The sequence below is a fragment of the Salmo trutta genome, unplaced genomic scaffold, assembly GCF_901001165.1.
Source record: "Salmo trutta unplaced genomic scaffold, fSalTru1.1, whole genome shotgun sequence".
Classification (NCBI taxonomy): domain Eukaryota; kingdom Metazoa; phylum Chordata; class Actinopteri; order Salmoniformes; family Salmonidae; genus Salmo; species Salmo trutta.
In genome coordinates this window covers 103,579-121,702 of record NW_021822200.1, presented here as the reverse complement: position 1 = coordinate 121,702, position 18,124 = coordinate 103,579, and the positions used below count along the sequence as shown (strand labels likewise).

The 18,124-nt window shown below is 51.0% G+C and overlaps 1 protein-coding gene across 1 annotated transcript in view; it reads right to left on the bottom strand.

The window, feature by feature from the left end:
- The window catches only part of nhej1 (nonhomologous end-joining factor 1), a 31,335-nt gene extending 13,717 nt beyond the window's left edge, over nucleotides 1-17,618 (bottom strand). Inside the window, exons 1-4 of the mRNA XM_029743022.1 lie at nucleotides 17,436-17,618; nucleotides 17,129-17,344; nucleotides 16,841-16,979; nucleotides 16,695-16,753 (exon numbers count right to left, since the gene is read on the bottom strand). Coding sequence (XP_029598882.1) covers nucleotides 16,695-16,753; nucleotides 16,841-16,979; nucleotides 17,129-17,344; nucleotides 17,436-17,618 — 597 coding nt within the window. The remainder of the gene's footprint in view (nucleotides 1-16,694; nucleotides 16,754-16,840; nucleotides 16,980-17,128; nucleotides 17,345-17,435) is intronic.
- Nucleotides 17,619-18,124: the final 506 nt, after the last annotated feature.

Here is an 18,124-nt window from a genome sequence, read left to right as displayed (position 1 = left end):
AGTCACTACTACTCCCACCCTCTTCCTCCTCTCTTCCCAGTCAACTACTCCCACCCTCTTCCTCCTCTCTTCCCAGTCAACTACTCTCACCCTCTTCCTCCTCTCTTCCCAGTCAACTACTCTCACCCTCTTCCTCCCTCTCTTCCCAGTCAACTACTCCCACCCTCTTCCTCCTCTCTTCCCAGTCAACTACTCTCACCCTCTTCCTCCTCTCTTCCCAGTCAACTACTCCCACCCTCTTCCTCCCTCTCTTCCCAGTCAACTACTCTCACCCTCTTCCTCCTCTCTTCCCAGTCAACTACTCCCACCCTCTTCCTCCTCTCTTCCCAGTCAACTACTCTCACCCTCTTCCTCCTCTCTTCCCAGTCAACTACTCTCACCCTCTTCCTCCCTCTCTTCCCAGTCAACTACTCCCACCCTCTTCCTCCCTCTCTTCCCAGTCAACTACTCTCACCCTCTTCCTCCCTCTCTTCCCAGTCAACTACTCTCACCCTCTTCCTCCTCTCTTCCCAGTCAACTACTCCCACCCTCTTCCTCCCTCTCTTCCCAGTCAACTACTCCCACCCTCTTCCTCCCTCTCTTCCCCAGTCAACTACTCCCACCCTCTTCCTCCTCTCTTCCCAGTCACTACGCTCACCCTCTTCCTCCTCTCTTCCCAGTCAAACTACTCCTCACCCTCTTCCTCCCTCTCTTCCCAGTAAACTACTCTCACCCTCTTCCTCCTCTCTTCCCAGTCAACTACTCTCACCCTCTTCCTCCTCTCTTCCCAGTCAACTACTCTCACCCTCTTCCTCCTCTCTTCCCAGTCAACTACTCTCACCCTCTTCCTCCTCTCTTCCCAGTCAACTACTCCCACCCTCTTCCTCCTCTCTTCCCAGTCAACTACTCTCACCCTCTTCCTCCCTCTCTTCCCAGTCAACTACTCCCACCCTCTTCCTCCTCTCTTCCCAGTCAACTACTCTCACCCTCTTCCTCCCTCTCTTCCCAGTCAACTACTCTCACCCTCTTCCCTCCTCTCTTCCCAGTCAACTACTCTCACCCTCTTCCTCATCTCTTCCCAGTCAACTACTCTCACCCTCTTCCTCCTCTCTTCCCAGTCAACTACTCCCACCCTCTTCCTCCTCTCTTCCCAGTCAACTACTCCCACCCTCTTCCTCCTCTCTTCCCAGTCAACTACTCTCACCCTCTTCCTCCCTCTCTTCCAGTCAACTACTCTCACCCTCTTCCTCCTCTCTTCCCAGTCAACTACTCTCACCCTCTTCCTCCTCTCTTCCCAGTCAACTACTCCCACCCTCTTCCTCCTCTCTTCCCAGTCAACTACTCCCACCCTCTTCCTCCTCTCTTCCCAGTCAACTACTCTCACCCTCTTCCTCCCTCTCTTCCCAGTCAACTACTCTCACCCTCTTCCTCCTCTCTTCCCAGTCAACTACTCTCACCCTCTTCCTCCTCTCTTCCCAGTCAACTACTCCCACCCTCTTCCTCCCTCTCTTCCCAGTCAACTACTCTCACCCTCTTCCCTCCTCTCTTCCCAGTCAACTACTCCCACCCTCTTCCTCCTCTCTTCCCAAGTCAACTACTCTCACCCTCTTCCTCCTCTCTTCCCAGTCAACTACTCCCACCCTCTTCCTCCTCTCTTCCCAGTCAACTACTCCCACCCTCTTCCTCCTCTCTTCCCAGTCAACTACTCTCACCCTCTTCCTCCTCTCTTCCCAGTCAACTACTCCCACCCTCTTCCTCCTCTCTTCCCAGTCAACTACTCTCACCCTCTTCCTCCTCTCTTCCCAGTCAACTACTCTCACCCTCTTCCTCCCTCTCTTCCCAGTCAACTACTCCCACCCTCTTCCTCCTCTCTTCCCAGTCAACTACTCTCACCCTCTTCCTCCTCTCTTCCCAGTCAACTACTCCCACCCTCTTCCTCCTCTCTTCCCAGTCAACTACTCTCACCCTCTTCCTCCTCTCTTCCCAGTCAACTACTCTCACCCTCTTCCTCCTCTCTTCCCAGTAAACTACTCTCACCCTCTTCCTCCTCTCTTCCCAGTCAACTACTCCACCCTCTTCCTCCTCTCTCCAGTCAACTACTCCCACCCTCTTACCTCCTCTCTTCCCAGTCAACTACTCTCACCCTCTTCTCCTCTCTTCCCAGTCAACTACTCCCACCCTCTTCATCCTCTCTTCCCAGTCAACTACTCCCACCCTCTTCCTCCTCTCTTCCCAGTCAACTACTCTCACCCTCTTCCTCCTCTCTTCCCAGTCAACTACTCCCACCCTCTTCCTCCTCTCTTCCCGTCAACTACTCTCACCCTCTTCCTCCCTCTCTTCCCAGTCACTACTCTCACCATCTTCATCCCTCTCTTCCCAGTCAAACTCTCTTCTCACCCTCTTCCCTCCCTCCTCTTCCCAGTCAACTACTCTCACCCTCTTCCTCCCTCTCTTCCAGTCAACTACTCTCACCCTCTTCCTCCCTCTCTTTCCCAGTCAACTACTCTCACCCTCTTCCTCCCTCTCTTCCCAGTCAACTACTCTCACCCTCTTCCTCCCTCTCTTCCCAGTCAACTACTCTCACCCTCTTCCTCCCTCTCTTCCCAGTCAACTACTCTCACCCTCTTCCTCCCTCTCTTCCCAGTCAACTACTCTCACCCTCTTCCTCCCTCTCTCCCAGTCAACTACTCTCACCCTCTTCCCCCCCTCTCTTCCCAGTCAACTACTCCCACCCTCTTCCTCCTCTCTTCCCAGTCAACTACTCTCACCCTCTTCCTCCCTCTCTTCCAGTCAACTACTCCCCCCTCTCCTCCCTCTCTTCCCAGTCAACTACTCTCACCCTCTTCCTCCTCTCTTCCCAGTCAACTACTCTCACCCTCTTCCTCCTCTCTTCCCAGTCAACTACTCTCACCCTCTTCCTCCCTCTCTTCCCAGTCCAACTACTCCCACCCTCTTCCTCCTCTCTTCCCAGTCAACTACTCTCACCCTCTTCCTCCTCTCTTCCCAGTCAACTACTCTCACCCTCTTCCTCCTCTCTTCCCAGTCAACTACTCCCACCCTCTTCCTCCTCTCTTCCCAGTCAACTACTCTCACCCTCTTCCTCCTCTCTTCCCAGTCAACTACTCTCACCCTCTTCCTCCTCTCTTCCCAGTCAACTACTCTCACCCTCTTCCTCCTCTCTTCCCAGTCAACTACTCTCACCCTCTTCCTCCTCTCTTCCCAGTCAACTACTCTCACCCTCTTCCTCCTCTCTTCCCAGTCAACTACTCTCACCCTCTTCCTCCTCTCTTCCCAGTCAACTACTCCCACCCTCTTCCTCCTCTCTTCCCAGTCAACTACTCCCACCCTCTTCCTCCTCTCTTCCCAGTCAACTACTCTCACCCTCTTCCTCCTCTCTTCCCAGTCACCTACTCTCACCCTCTTCCTCCTCTCTTCCCAGTCAACTACTCTCCACCCTCTTCCTCCTCTCTTCCCAGTCAACTACTCCCACCCTCTTCCTCCTCTCTTCCCAGTCAACTACTCTCACCCTCTTCCTCCTCTCTTCCCAGTCAACTACTCCCACCCTCTTCCTCCTCTCCCAGTCAACTACTCTCACCCTCTTCCTCCTATTCCCAGTCAACTACTCTCACCCTCTTCCTCCTCTCTTCCAGTCAACTACTCACTCCACCTCTTCCTCCCTCTCTTCCCAGTCAACTACTCACTCCCACCCTCTTCCTCCTCTCTTCCCAGTCAACTACTCTCACCCTCTTCCTCCTCTCTTCCCAGTCAACTACTCCCACCCTCTTCCTCCCTCTCTTCCCAGTCAACTACTCCCACCCTTCCTCCTCTCTCTTCCCAGTCAACTACTCTCCCCTCTCCTCCCTCTCTCCCCAGTCAACTACTCTCACCCTCTTCCTCCCTCTCTTCCCAGTCAACTACTCCCACCCTCTTCCCCCTCTCTTCCCAGTCAACTACTCTCACCCTCTTCCTCCTCTCTTCCCAGTCAACTACTCCCACCCTCTTCCTCCCTCTCTTCCCAGTCAACTACTCCACCCTCTTCCTCCTCTCTTCCCAGTCAACTACTCTCACCCTCTTCCTCCTCTCTTCCCAGTCAACTACTCTCACCCTCTTCCTCCTCTCTTCCCAGTCAACTACTCCCACCCTCTTCCTCCCTCTCTTCCCAGTCAACTACTCCCACCCTCTTCCTCCTCTCTTCCCAGTCAACTACTCCCCCCTCTTCCTCCCTCTCTTCCCAGTCAACTACTCCCACCCTCTTCCTCCCTCTCTTCCCAGTCAACTACTCCCACCCTCTTCCTCCTCTCTTCCCAGTCAACTACTCTCACCCTCTTCCTCCCTCTCTTCCCAGTCAACTACTCCACCCTCTTCCTCCTCTCTTCCCAGTCAACTACTCTCACCCTCTTCCTCCTCTCTTCCCAGTCAACTACTCTCACCCTCTTCCTCCCTCTCTTCCCAGTCAACTACTCCCCACCCTCTTCCTCCTCTCTTCCCAGTCAACTACTCCCACCCTCTTCCTCCTCTCTTCCCAGTCAACTACTCCCACCCTCTTCCTCCTCTCTTCCCAGTCAACTACTCTCACCCTCTTCCTCCTCTCTTCCCAGTCAACTACTCTCACCCTCTTCCCCCTCTCTTCCCAGTCAACTACTCTCACCCTCTTCCTCCTCTCTTCCCAGTCAACTACTCCCACCCTCTTCCTCCTCTCTTCCCAGTCAACTACTCTCACCCTCTTCCTCCTCTCTTCCCAGTCAACTACTCTCACCCTCTTCCTCCTCTCTTCCCAGTCAACTACTCCCACCCTCTTCCTCCTCTCTTCCAGTCAACTACTCTCACCCTCTTCCTCCCTCTCTTCCCAGTCAACTACTCTCACCCTCTTCCTCCTCTCTTCCCAGTCAACTACTCTCACCCTCTTCCTCCTCTCTTCCCAGTCAACTACTCTCACCCTCTTCCTCCCTCTCTTCCCAGTCAACTACTCTCACCCTCTTCCTCCTCTCTTCCCAGTCAACTACTCCACCCTCTTCCTCCTCTCTCCCAGTCAACTATCTCACCCTCTTCCTCCTCTCTCCCAGTCAACTACTCTCACCCTCTTCCTCCTCTCTTCCCAGTCAACTACTAACCCTCTTCCTCCTCTCTTCCCAGTAAACTACTCCCACCTCTTCCTCCTCTCTTCCCAGTCAACTACTCTCACCCTCTTCCTCCTCTCTTCCCAGTCAACTACTCTCACCCTCTTCCTCCTCTCTTCCCAGTCAACTACTCTCACCCTCTTCCTCCTCTCTTCCCAGTCAACTACTCTCACCCTCTTTCTTTCTCTCAGGCCAGGAGAGGAGCCAGGAGACTGAGGAGAGTCTTCCCCACGTCACTCCCTCTCTGGGACCACTGACAGGAGGAGAGGGGGTCAGACCTCTGCAGGGGAATTATGATTTTATGAGGATCCCCATTAGCCGACGCCACTGATGTCAGACCCCAGGAAGACTAACTGTCATAACGAAAAAGACAGACAAAAATACTCTATACATACACACACACACATAAAAACTGAGCAATCGGGAGATTAGGTCCTTGGTCAGGGAGGTGACCAAGAACCCGATGATCACTCTGACAGAGCTCCTCTGTGGTGATGAGAGAACCTTTCAGAAGGACAACCATCTCTGCAGCACTCCACCAATCAGGCCTTTATGGTAGAGTGGCCAGACGGAAGCCACTCTTCAGTAAAAGGAACATGACAGCCAGCTTGGAGTTTGCCAAAAGGCACCTAAAGACTCTCAGACCACGAGAAATAAGATTCTCTGGTCTGATGAAACCAAGATTGAACCCTTTGGCCAGAATGCCAAGCGTCATGTCTGGAGGAAACCAGGCACCGCTTATCAACACCATGCCCTGTCCCTAAAAACAGACACATGGTGAGGTAGAGAAGTAGAAACAGAGAGGTGCGGGGGGCTGCCTTAATCGACATCCACGACTTCGGCGCCCGGGGAACAGTGGGTTAATTGCCTTGCTCAGGGGCAGAATGATTGATTTTCACCTTGTCAGCTCTAGGATTCGATCCAGCAACCTTTACGGTTACTGGCCCAACACTCTAACCACATCAACCCCAGGCCTTATCCCTAAAAACAGACATGGTGAGGTACAGAGGTAGAAACACACATCAACCCCAGGCCTCGTCCCTAAAAACAGACATGGTGAGGTACAGAGGTAGAAACACACATCAACCCCAGGCCTCGTCCCTAAAAACAGACATGGTGAGGTACAGAGGTAGAAACACACATCAACCCCAGGCCTCGTCCCTAAAAACAGACATGGTGAGGTACAGAGGTAGAAACACACATCAACCCCAGGCCTCGTCCCTAAAAACAGACATGGTGAGGTACAGAGGTAGAAATGTAGAAAGCCATCACCGACAGCTGTCCAAGATTCTACATGGTGAATAAGTAAAGACAACCTCTGATCACAGGCTACTACAGGCACCAATGAAGAACACATCCAACGAACTATCCAAGGTCCCTCCCCTCAGAGCCTCTCCAATGGTTTAGAGGAGGCGGCAAGGGTAGAGGATGCAAGGGATCGAGGAAAGATGAATTGAGAAAGATCCTTCCTCATGTCTCCTTTTCTTCTTCTGTCCTTCCACTTGCACACAGTTTCCACAGGGCTCTCCCCTGCCTCTGGGCCTGTAATTAGGGCCATTGTGGCCTGGCCTGCTCCCTCTCACTGCCCTTCAGCTGGCGGGCCTGGTTCTGGACGGCCCAGTGTGGCGTCCCACAAGACATCAGGACGGGCTGCCGGCCCAGCGTTACACAGATCCCAGCAACCCTCAGACACGTGATGTAAACACTGGCTGCAGTCCAAACTCAAAGTAGACCGCCCTCGGCCCTAATCCCTCAGTCCTTCAATGACGTTTCACATCGTCACATCCCAGTGAACCTTAAATGTCCCTTGCCCAAGTGAGGGAGAGTGATGATCGGAGAGGCAACATCCTAGGTGGAAATCGCCAAGTTGATTTTAAAAATAACCAACCTAAAGCTATTAATGTACCTAGCAAGCTAACGTAGCTCACTAGCACTCCTGTCAGGAAGCTAGCTAAAGTCCCCCATAGCTGGCAAGCTAGTTTTATAGTATTCCCCAAAATGTTTATGAAGCTAGCTACGTTTAATGGGCTCCTCACTACGAGACTAAGCCAATTTGTCAACGCTAAAATCAATGTCATCCACAGTATATATATTTTTCACCAAGCTAGCATCGGAAGTTTGTCTGACACGGCGAAAATAGAGCCGTGTTGATTCGCGGCCACCAGAATGACATGTGACTACAGTTTGCATTGAATTGTGGGTCATATCAACCCCAAAAGTGATCAAAGTTCTTCACTCACTCTCTGGAGCTAAATGGAGGGCTGAGGGGCAACGTTAGTGAACTGGCCCTCCACTTAAGATGGCAATCAAACTGCATCCGGTTTTGACGCCGATTCCCCCGAGGGAAAGTGTCTAGCGCGAGGGCTGAGGGGGTAAAAATAACATGTTTGGACTGCAGCCACTCGCTCTGTCCTTTCTCTATTAGGGAAGAAGGGAGGGAAGAGAAGAAGGATATTATAAAGATCTTCTCTCATCTTTCTATTTCTCTCCTTCCCTCTCTGTTGATCTCTCCTTCTCTGGTCCTGGCCTACCAGTGGGCCTCCAGTCCAGGATGGTTATTAGGGACTTTACATGCTTATCAGTTAGGAATGATTATGGAGGCCCAGCCCAGAGCCTGGGGCTCCATTACCGCCAGAGGCCTGGGCAGAGGCCTCCCCCTGGGGACACAAGCCCCCCTCCCCACCCCCCTAGTGAGGAGGGAGTGGGCATGAAGTTCCATGAAGAGTACGTCCAGCACATAAACCAGTCTCCGCTTTATCACCTGCTGTCAATAAAACATCAGTGAACAAGCAGGATCCACTGACAGACAGCAGCCAGTCACTTCAAGTGTGTTTGTTTCAGTCATTACATCACCCAATCAAATGACAGAGATGGACACCTTTGAACCCAACCTGATACCAAAGAAAGTCAGCACTCAGCTGTGGGACACTGGTCCAGCTGTGGGACACTGGTCCAGCTGTGGGACACTGGTCCAGCTGTGGGACACTGGTCCAGCTGTGGGACACTGGTCCAGCTGTGGGACACTGGTCCAGCTGTGAGCGCCTGGGGGCAGTGGCGTCTCCCGAGCACAAAGGGGTGCTATTCAACCCACAGGGTTGCCAGGTATCACGTGAGTTATTAAACACAGGGTTGCCAGGTATCACGTGAGTTATTAACCACAGGGTTGCCAGGTATCCTGTGCGTTATTAACCACAGGGCTGCCAGGTATCCTGTGCGTTATTAACCACAGGGTTGCCAGGTATCACCTGAGTTATTAACCGCAGGGTTGCCAGGTATCACCTGAGTTATTAACCGCAGGGTTGCCAGGTATCACCTGAGTTATTAACCGCAGGGTTGCCAGGTATCCCGTGCGTTATTAACCACAGGGTTGCCAGGTATCACCTGAGTTATTAACCACAGGGTTGCCAGGTATCCCGTGCGTTATTAACCACAGGGTTGCCAGGTATCACCTGAGTTATTAACCGCAGGGTTGCCAGGTATCACCTGAGTTATTAACCACAGGGCTGCCAGGTATCCCGTGCGTTATTAACCACAGGGTTGCCAGGTATCACCTGAGTTATTAACCGCAGGGTTGCCAGGTATCACCTGAGTTATTAACCGCAGGGTTGCCAGGTATCACCTGAGTTATTAACCACAGGGTTGCCAGGTATCCCGTGCGTTATTAACCACAGGGCTGCCAGGTATCCCGTGCGTTATTAACCACAGGGCTGCCAGGTATCCCGTGCGTTATTAACCACAGGGTTGCCAGGTATCCCGTGCGTTATTAACCACAGGGTTGCCAGGTATCACCTGAGTTATTAACCACAGGGTTGCCAGGTATCACCTGAGTTATTAACCACAGGGTTGCCAGGTATCCCGTGCGTTATTAACCACAGGGTTGCCAGATAGTAATTTCACCTCCACTTTTTCCCCAGGGGTTCATGCATTGGCCAAAAGGAACATGAGTCACCGATACCCTCTAATAGTTCTAGACAGTATTGTAGCAGTGAACGCCAGCTATTGCATCACCCCTGGCAAGGGTTGAACCTGGGTCACTATGACCCCGAAGGCAAACGCATTGGCAACAAACCCGAGAAAGTTAACTCACTTGGGGTAAATCGTATATCGCGGTTCATCAGGGCTAAGTTTGTTACTGTATGTTATACCTACATAAACTGAAGCATACAAATATGCCTCTAAAAACTACAAAACCCCCTTCCCTCAAAACAAACCCCTAAAACTACAAAACCCACATAATTCCCTCAAAAATGTGCTTCTAAAAACTCCCAAACCCAGCTCATACCTTTAACAACACCCCTCTAAAAAACTACAAAACCCAGTCCATCACCTCATGCCTCTCCACCAAATTAACAGGGTAATCTAACCCAGGCTGTGCCAGTGAGCCACAGGAGCTGGTCCAACTGACTGTCTGGTAGAACAGGGCAACAGGAGCTGGTCCAACTGACTGTCTGGTAGAACAGGGCAACAGGAGCTGGTCCAACTGACTGTCTGGTAGAACAGGGCAACAGGAGCTGGTCCAACTGACTGTGTCTGGTAGAACAGGGCAACAGGAGCTGGTCCAACTGACTGTGTCTGGTAGAACATTGCCACAGGAGCTGGTCCAACTGACTGTGTCTGGTAGAACAGGGCAACAGGAGCTGGTCCAACTGACTGTGTCTGGTAGAACAGGGCAACAGGAGCTGGTCCAACTGACTGTGTCTGGTAGAACAGGGCAACAGGAGCTGGTCCAACTGACTGTGTCTGGTAGAACAGGGCAACAGGAGCTGGTCCAACTGACTGTGTCTGGTAGAACAGGGCCACAGGAGCTGGTCCAACTGACTGTGTCTGGTAGAACAGGGCCACAGGAGCTGGTCCAACTGACTGTGTCTGGTAGAACAGGGCCACAGGAGCTGGTCCAACTGACTGTGTCTGGTAGAACAGGGCAACAGGAGCTGGTCCAACTGACTGTGTCTGGTAGAACACGGCAACAGGAGCTGGTCCAACTGACTGTGTCTGGTAGAACAGGGCCACAGGAGCTGGTCCAACTGACTGTGTCTGGTAGAACAGGGCAACAGGAGCTGGTCCAACTGACTGTGTCTGGTAGAACAGGGCCACAGGAGCTGGTCCAACCGACTGTATGGCTGTTAGTTTAATAGGGAGCCCTACCTACAGTCACACTGAGCAGGAATTCCTCAGCCGTGTGTGATAAGGCCCACTCCTGTTGAGAAGACCGCTGTCAATGATTTACCACACAGAAGAGGGAGGGAGAGAGAGAGAGAGAGAGAGGGAGAGAGAGAGAGAGAGGGAGGGAGAGAGAGAGAGAGGGGGGAGAGAGAGGGCAAGAGAGGGGGGAGGAGGGAGAGAGATAGAGGAGGAAAGGGGGGAGAGCAAGAGAGAGTGGGAGAAAAGGGGAGAGCGTGGGGGGAGGGAGAGAGAGAGCGTGGGGGGAGGGAGAGAGAGAGAGCGTGGGGGGAGGGAGAGAGAGAGAGCGTGGGGGGAGGGAGAGAGAGAGCGTGGGGGGAGGGAGAGAGAGAGAGCAAGAGAGAGGGGGGAGAAGAGGAGAGAGAGAGAGGTGAACGAGAGAAAGACATGGAGAGGAATGCAAGAGAGGATGACCAGAGCATAGAACCATGGCATCAGCTCAGCCACTGATCTCAAAACAGCCTCTATCTATCTAGCAGTGCTTGGACTGATCTAGACAGGAGCTGTATGACAGTTCACACAGGTGGCTGGTCTAGCCTCCTACACACAGGTCTACACTGTCTGCATAGGTTTAAATAGGGCCTGCTGCCCTTTGACACAAACTCTCTCTAGCTTTCCCCACAGCCATCCTCTCTCTCTCTGTTCAATGAAGACAGAAAATACATGACATCTACATAAAGGGAGATGACATAGGAGCAGCAGAGCCAGATCTGAAGTCCAGAGGTGATGACAGTCTCTGGCGGATGGAGCCCCTGAATAACCAGGGGGAGATGCTACCCTCAAACCCGCAGTAGCTCCCCACATCCCCTGCTTCCAGACTTCTCCCTACCCCCTCCACCCCCCGTCCCCCACCCCATAGACCCCCAGGGAGAACCAAATCCACAGCCCTACAGATGGACTAGCATGTTAACTCACTACTGTAAACGCTCCACTCCCCCTCCCCTGATCTGACCAGCCTGTTCCTATCCAGCATGGGTGAGAAGGGGGAGGGGTGTGGGGTAGACCACAGGGAACATGTCCCTCCCCTCTTTCACTCAGTCACAATGTTTTTCTCCACTCAGCACCAAAACCCCAAGGCATGCGTCACTGCTGCGGACTGGTCACACTCACACACACACACACACACACACACACACACAACGACACAACCTCCCCTCTGAAACCAAAACCATGCGTCATTACCCGATCCAGTGTGGACAAACAGACACGCCCCTTGCCAGGCCAGATCCACAAGCGCTGACAAAACATCCCCAAAACGGGTCAAAAACAGGTGACAAAACATCCCCAAAACGGGTCAAAAACAGGTGACAAAACAGCCCCAAAACGGTGACAAAACAGGTGACAAAACAGCCCCAAAACGGGTCAAAAACAGGTGAAAACGAGGAAAGCCCAGATGGAGATCAGTGTGATCTAAAAGAAGGACAGAAGGGTTTTTCACCACAACACTGTCACTCTGGGCCCCTCCACCTCACATCAGAAATGGGCATCTAGATTCCAGATGAACCCAGGACACGGTGTGTGTGTGTGTGTGTGTGTGTGTGTATGTGTGAGAGACAGTGGACGGGTAGTCTAATTCCAACCTCCATGTCAATGTTGACCTGTGGTGGGTGGGGTGTTTCTGTGGGGTGATGAGGGGCTCCAATGGAAAGCTAGAAAGGTACCTGGGTTGACTTTCTCTTCCCCGTCTGTCTCTTTCCCCTCCTTTCATCTGCACACCTCTCTCATCCTCCTTTCCAGGAGGTCTACTCTACAGTGGAAGAGGATGGCAATAGAAAATCCCCAGCGGTGGGATGAGGGGGGGGAGGGGGGGGGTGAAGGAAGGTACAAACCACACCTGGGTTCAAATAGTATTTGAAATACTTTGAGCGGTTCCCTGAGCCTGCGCGGTTGGGCAGCGTTTGCACTTTTGGGACCATTCCATTGGTCCCTTTGCGCCAGGCAAGCTCAGTCAAGCAGAGCGCAAGTATTTGAAAGATTTCAAACGCTATTTGAACCCAGGTCTGTTGACAAATAGAGAAGTCTTTCCTTTCATTTGCAGGAAAATCATTCTCCAAAAATACCCCGGCTCACCACTTTGAAGGCCAGATATGTCCTTCTAAATGTGTTTGCCCACAGATAAAGGCATCTTTCAGTTGCCATTGAGTAAGAGTCACCATCAAAAGGTAGGTGCCGTGTTGACTGAGGTGAGCGGAGGTGAAGGGGGCATTATCTGGGCCTGGGTTCCCAGCATAGCCTTACGAGCTGAAGGCTGAAGGCTAAAACAGATCCTAGTATAGACCTACGAGCTGAAGGCTGAAGGCTAAAACAGATCCTAGTATAGACCTACGAGCTGAAGGCTGAAACAGATCCTAGTATAGACCTACAAGCTGAAGGCTGAAACAGATCCTAGTATAGACCTACGAGCTGAAGGCTGGAGGCTGAAACAGATCCTAGTATAGACCTACGAGCTGAAGGCTGGAGGCTGAAACAGATCCTAGTATAGACCTACGAGCTGAAGGCTGGAGGCTGAAACAGATCCTAGTATAGACCTACGAGCTGAAAGCTGGAGGCTAAAACAGATCCTAGTATAGACCTACGAGCTGAAGGCTGAAACAGATCCTAGTATAGACCTACGAGCTGAAGGCTGGAGGCTGAAACAGATCCTAGTATAGACCTACGAGCTGAAGGCTGAAGGCTAAAACAGATCCTAGTATAGACCTACGAGCTGAAGGCTGAAACAGATCCTAGTATAGACCTACAAGCTGAAGGCTGAAACAGATCCTAGTATAGACCTACGAGCTGAAGGCTGGAGGCTGAAACAGATCCTAGTATAGACCTACGAGCTGAAGGCTGAAACAGATCCTAGTATAGACCTACAAGCTGAAGGCTGAAACAGATCCTAGTATAGACCTACGAGCTGAAGACTGAAACAGATCCTAGTATAGACCTACGAGCTGAAGGCTGGAGGCTGAAACAGATCCTAGTATAGACCTACGAGCTGAAGGCTAAAACAGATTCTAGTATAGACCTACGAGCTGAAGGCTGAAACAGATCCTAGTATAGACCTACGAGCTGAAGGCTGAAACAGATCCTAGTATAGACCTACGAGCTGAAAGCTGGAGGCTAAAACAGATCCCAGTATAGCCCTACGAGCCGAAGGCTAAAACAGATTTTATTTTATTTATTTTAATTGAACCTTTATTTAACTAGGCAAGTCAGTAAAGAACAAATTCTTATTTACAATGACGGCCTACACTGGCCAAACCCGGACGACGCTGGGACAATTGTGCGCCGCCCTATGGGACACCCAAACACGGCCAGTTGTGATACAGCCTGGATTCGAACCAGGGTGTCTGTAGTGACGCCTCAAGCACTGAGATGAAGTGCCTTAGACCGCTGCATCTCAGTGCTTGTATAGTCCTACGAGCTGAAGGCTAAAACAGATCCCAGTATAGCCCAACGAGCTGAAGGCTGGAGGCTAAAACAGATCCCAGTATTGCCCAACGAGCTGAAGGCTGGAGGCTAAAACAGATCCCAGTATTGCCCAACGAGCTGAAGGCTGGAGGCTAAAACAGATCCCAGTATTGCCCAACGAGCTGAAGGCTGGAGGCTAAAACAGATCCCAGTATTGCTCAACGAGCTGAAGGCTGGAGGCTAAAACAGATCCCAGTAAAGCCCAAAGAGCTGAAGGCTGGAGGCTAAAATAGAGCCGACTTAAGAGGGAAGACGAACAGCAAGACACCAGGAGAGACAGATGGACACAAAGGTACACAGAGAGTCTTCCCAGAGGGGGAAACGCAAACAGAGACCCCACCTCCTCCACCCGTCTGTCTACTGGTGAGGCCATGAGCCCAAAGGAATGGCTGGCCACAGATGCCACCTCCCTCTCCAGTGTGTGTGTTGCCTTGACACTTCGCAGTGAAATTTTTCCAGACACTTAATTTCAGTTTGGACTTTGGTCCGTGGCGGCCTGTCGGCGCTCAGTGGAATTTGCCGTGGCCGGGAGAAGAAGGGTGTGAGGTGTGTGTACTTTGATCTGAGAGGAGGAAAGGCCACGTTCCCCTGCATGCATTGCCATTCTCTTTATGGGCCAGGTCCAAATGAGCATTTCCCCAAACCTCCAGGGAGGCTTACTACAGTAAGGTTCGAGCCCAAGGTAGAGGGCCTCGACGGGGTCAGGAAGGAGGACGAGTACCCACTACCCTCCGTACGGGACAGGAGGGAGGGAGAGTGGACCCTGCCTGCTCCCTGTTCCACACTGCAGAGTTCAGACAGAAATCCATCTCTACATTCCCAGGACACTTTGAAATGCCAACACATACACACAGGTCAGGGATGGGGGTCAATGAAGCAGCGACTGAGAAATTCCACATCCTACCACACACTCAAACTGAAACACACTCAACACACCAACTAAAACACAGGCTCATTAAACTACCAGGGCACCAAACAAACACACACATCAACTGCATGGATCCCACTACTACTGTTAACACAAGAGCAATTCAGCCAATTTATTTTGAGCGTAAATAGGAAGTATTCAAGGTCTATTCTTACAATAAAGCACTATTTTGGACAAACAAATGATCTAACTTTGAGTTTGCATAATCTGCTATATATTTTATAGTCTTTTTTGCTCCTCATTATCAAAGGGGGCCTGACTGCACATACACTCTCCGCCGTATTTAAACAGCTACAACTTTTTACTCTCTTCCAGCATGTTTCCTATGAGGCGACAGGACATAAAGTCACCTTTTATTTGGTGGTATTTCCATCCATGTTTTACCGTTTAGATTAGAAATGAAAGCACTGTGTTTCTAGTCCCTCCATTTGAAGGTGTCATAAGTATTTGGAAAAAATGCACTTATAGTGTAATAAAGTAGTCAAACGTTTAGTATTTGGTCACATATTCCTAGCACACAATGACTACATCAAGCTTGTGACTTTACAAACTTGTTCGATGACTTTGCAGTTTGTTGGGAATAGGAACTGAATGTAGGAACTGAATGTTGAATAACATTGTGTCATTTTGGAGTCACATTTATTGGAAATAAGAATAGAATGTTTCTAAACACTTCTACAATAATGTTGATGTTACCATGATTGCGCATAATCGTGGATAATGACAGAACGTTAGAGGCAAAATGATACCCTCCTCAAACATGCTAACCTCTTAAAATGACCAATAACAGGGGAGGGTAGCATTTTGAGGGGGTAAGAGCAAGGACCCAGCCCTCACCAGGCGACCCAGGCGACCACGCACCAGAGGAGCGTAAATCTCTATCATCTGGATGACGGAGTGCACGACGATCGACTAGGAAAGTTGATTTCCCCCGAGCGGACCCATCATAAGTGCAAAGTAGAGCTGTGACGGTCATGGAATTTTGGATGACGGTTATTGGTCAGCATAATGACCGCGGTCAGAGTTGTAATCGCTTGAATAGCAAAATGTTTTAGTTAATTTTTTATTTTAAAGACGCATATTTTCTTCTCTCCTCCACTCCTGCATGTGCTGCAGGAAGTGGGGCGTTGCCTAGGCAACCAAAGCCTTGTTTGCTACAGCAAGGAGCAACAAAGTTTCCTTAAGTTGTAAAGAGTCCATGTAACCGTAGAAACAGACAACGAATGCCCATCCGTCCCGTCTTCAGTCAGCTGTTCCTTCCATAATGGTTTTTATAGGTTATGACAGTTATTTTATTTCATGGAGGTCTTCATCCATAACCGTCGGTTACGTGATCATGCGGTAATTGCGCCAGCCCTCGTGCCAAGGTGATGACCGAGGGCGGCAGCAGTGAGAGGTTTATCAGCTCCTCCCCTGAAGAGGCCACCGAGGCCAATGAGGAGATACACCAGCGCATCGTGTCCTCCAAGCCTCTTCACCTGACTTTAACCCAACGGGAAATTTACTTGGCCATGATCCAGCCAAACCTAGCACCTCCCACCAGCCACCTCATGGCTACAATGCCCCTAGAACAGAACAAACTACATCCACCAGTCGGCTGAGCAAGAACCCAGTCCTCACTAGATGACCCAGGGTGCCATGCAACTGAGCACAATGAGCGCCTTGTGCAAACAAAGCATTTCCTTTAAAGCCTGAACACACGATTATCTTTCAGGTCTAGATAAAGGTTAAACTAGAACTTCATTATAAAAATAACAACTGTTATTTACAAAAGTGTGGACACACTACTGTCAGTGATCACTGGGTAAAACAAGGACAGACAACCATCCAATAAGTAGAACACTACCTTGTTTATGGAAGGCCACGCTCAGAGAGACACACCAACACAAAGTATTGCAGCAGAAACCTGGTTTATTGTGGCTTACTTACTAAGCTGAGTATTCAAAGGCAGCTCTTGCCAGGCTTCCGCTTTCCCAGTAATATATTCCTCTTAACTATGCATGTTCAGTATGCCTGAGATTGTGACTGAAACTTACCTGTGTCAGAAAGTTCTCTCTGTAGCTCTGTTCCTCAAACAACTCTGTCTGCAATCGCTCTGCAAAACACACACACCAACGAGAGGAACAGGTGTGTATGTTGTGTTTACTGAGTGTATTTTTGTTTCTCTGCACGTTGAGCCTACCTCTGCTCAGCACTGCCCCATTGTCCCTGTAGTCTTGGAGCTCAGTGTCTTTCCTGGCCAGCAGAGCTCCCAGTTGGCCCACCTGTCTCTGCAGTAACCTGCTCATCAACAGCAGGGGGCGCACAAGCTGACTGCACACCTGATAGAACACACCAATACACATTACAACCATTAGTCATGGAGCGCGTGCACACACACACACACACACACGCACACACACTGGGCTTGCATAAAAACACACAAAAGTTGAGTACAGAGTTGGTGTTCAGTTAAGTCTATGGATCGTACCAAAGCCACAGGGGCAGGGGTGCAGCGGAATTCCCAGTAGAAAGGCACCCCAGCCAGCTCACTCTTCAACTTCAGGTTGATGTCACCGCCGTGGTGGTTGAGGGAGAACTGAGGCTCACCCCCGTCCTCCACCCGTCCAGACAGACAGGGCTGAGCCACCTCACACATGTGAGAGAAGAAGGCGTGGACGGGAGCCCGCAATCGCCTGTTCAGCTCCTGTTATGACAGAGAGGACATTTTTTCAAAGGCTGTAGAAATGTACTTTAGTTTGAGTGTGTGTGTGTACATATGTGTGTGTCCTCCTTGCCTGAGCTCTGTCCTGGATGGCCCTGGTGTCCATCTCCTCCTCCCACACAGAGTGCAGGTCCGTGAGCAGGATGCGGTAGGCTGTGTCCCCAAACCAGGTCTTGGCCAGGAGCTGAGACCCACTGATACACACTGGTACCCAGGGACAGTCCAGCAGATCTCCATCCACTGCATCTCTCTCCATGGCAGACTATCACCAGGCCAGTACCAGCCACCTGGAGAGATGATGTAACATTACTCCCATCTCTCTCCATGGCAGACTATCACCAGGCCAGTACCAGCCACCTGGAGAGATGATGTAACATTACTCCCATCTCTCTCCATGGCAGACTATCACCAGGCCAGTACCAGCCACCTGGAGAGATAATGTAACATTACTCCCATCTCTCTCCATGGCAGACTATCACCAGGTCAGTACCAGCCACCTGGAGAGATAATGTAACATTACTCCCATCTCTCTCCATGGCAGACTATCACCAGGCCAGCACCAGCCACCTGGAGAGATGATGTAACATTACTCCCATCTCTCTCCATGGCAGACTATCACCAGGCCAGTACCAGCCACCTGGAGAGATGATGTAACATTACTACCATCTCTCTCCATGGCAGACTATCACCAGGCCAGTACCAGCCACCTGGAGAGATGATGTAACATTACTACCATCTCTCTCCATGGCAGACTATCACCAG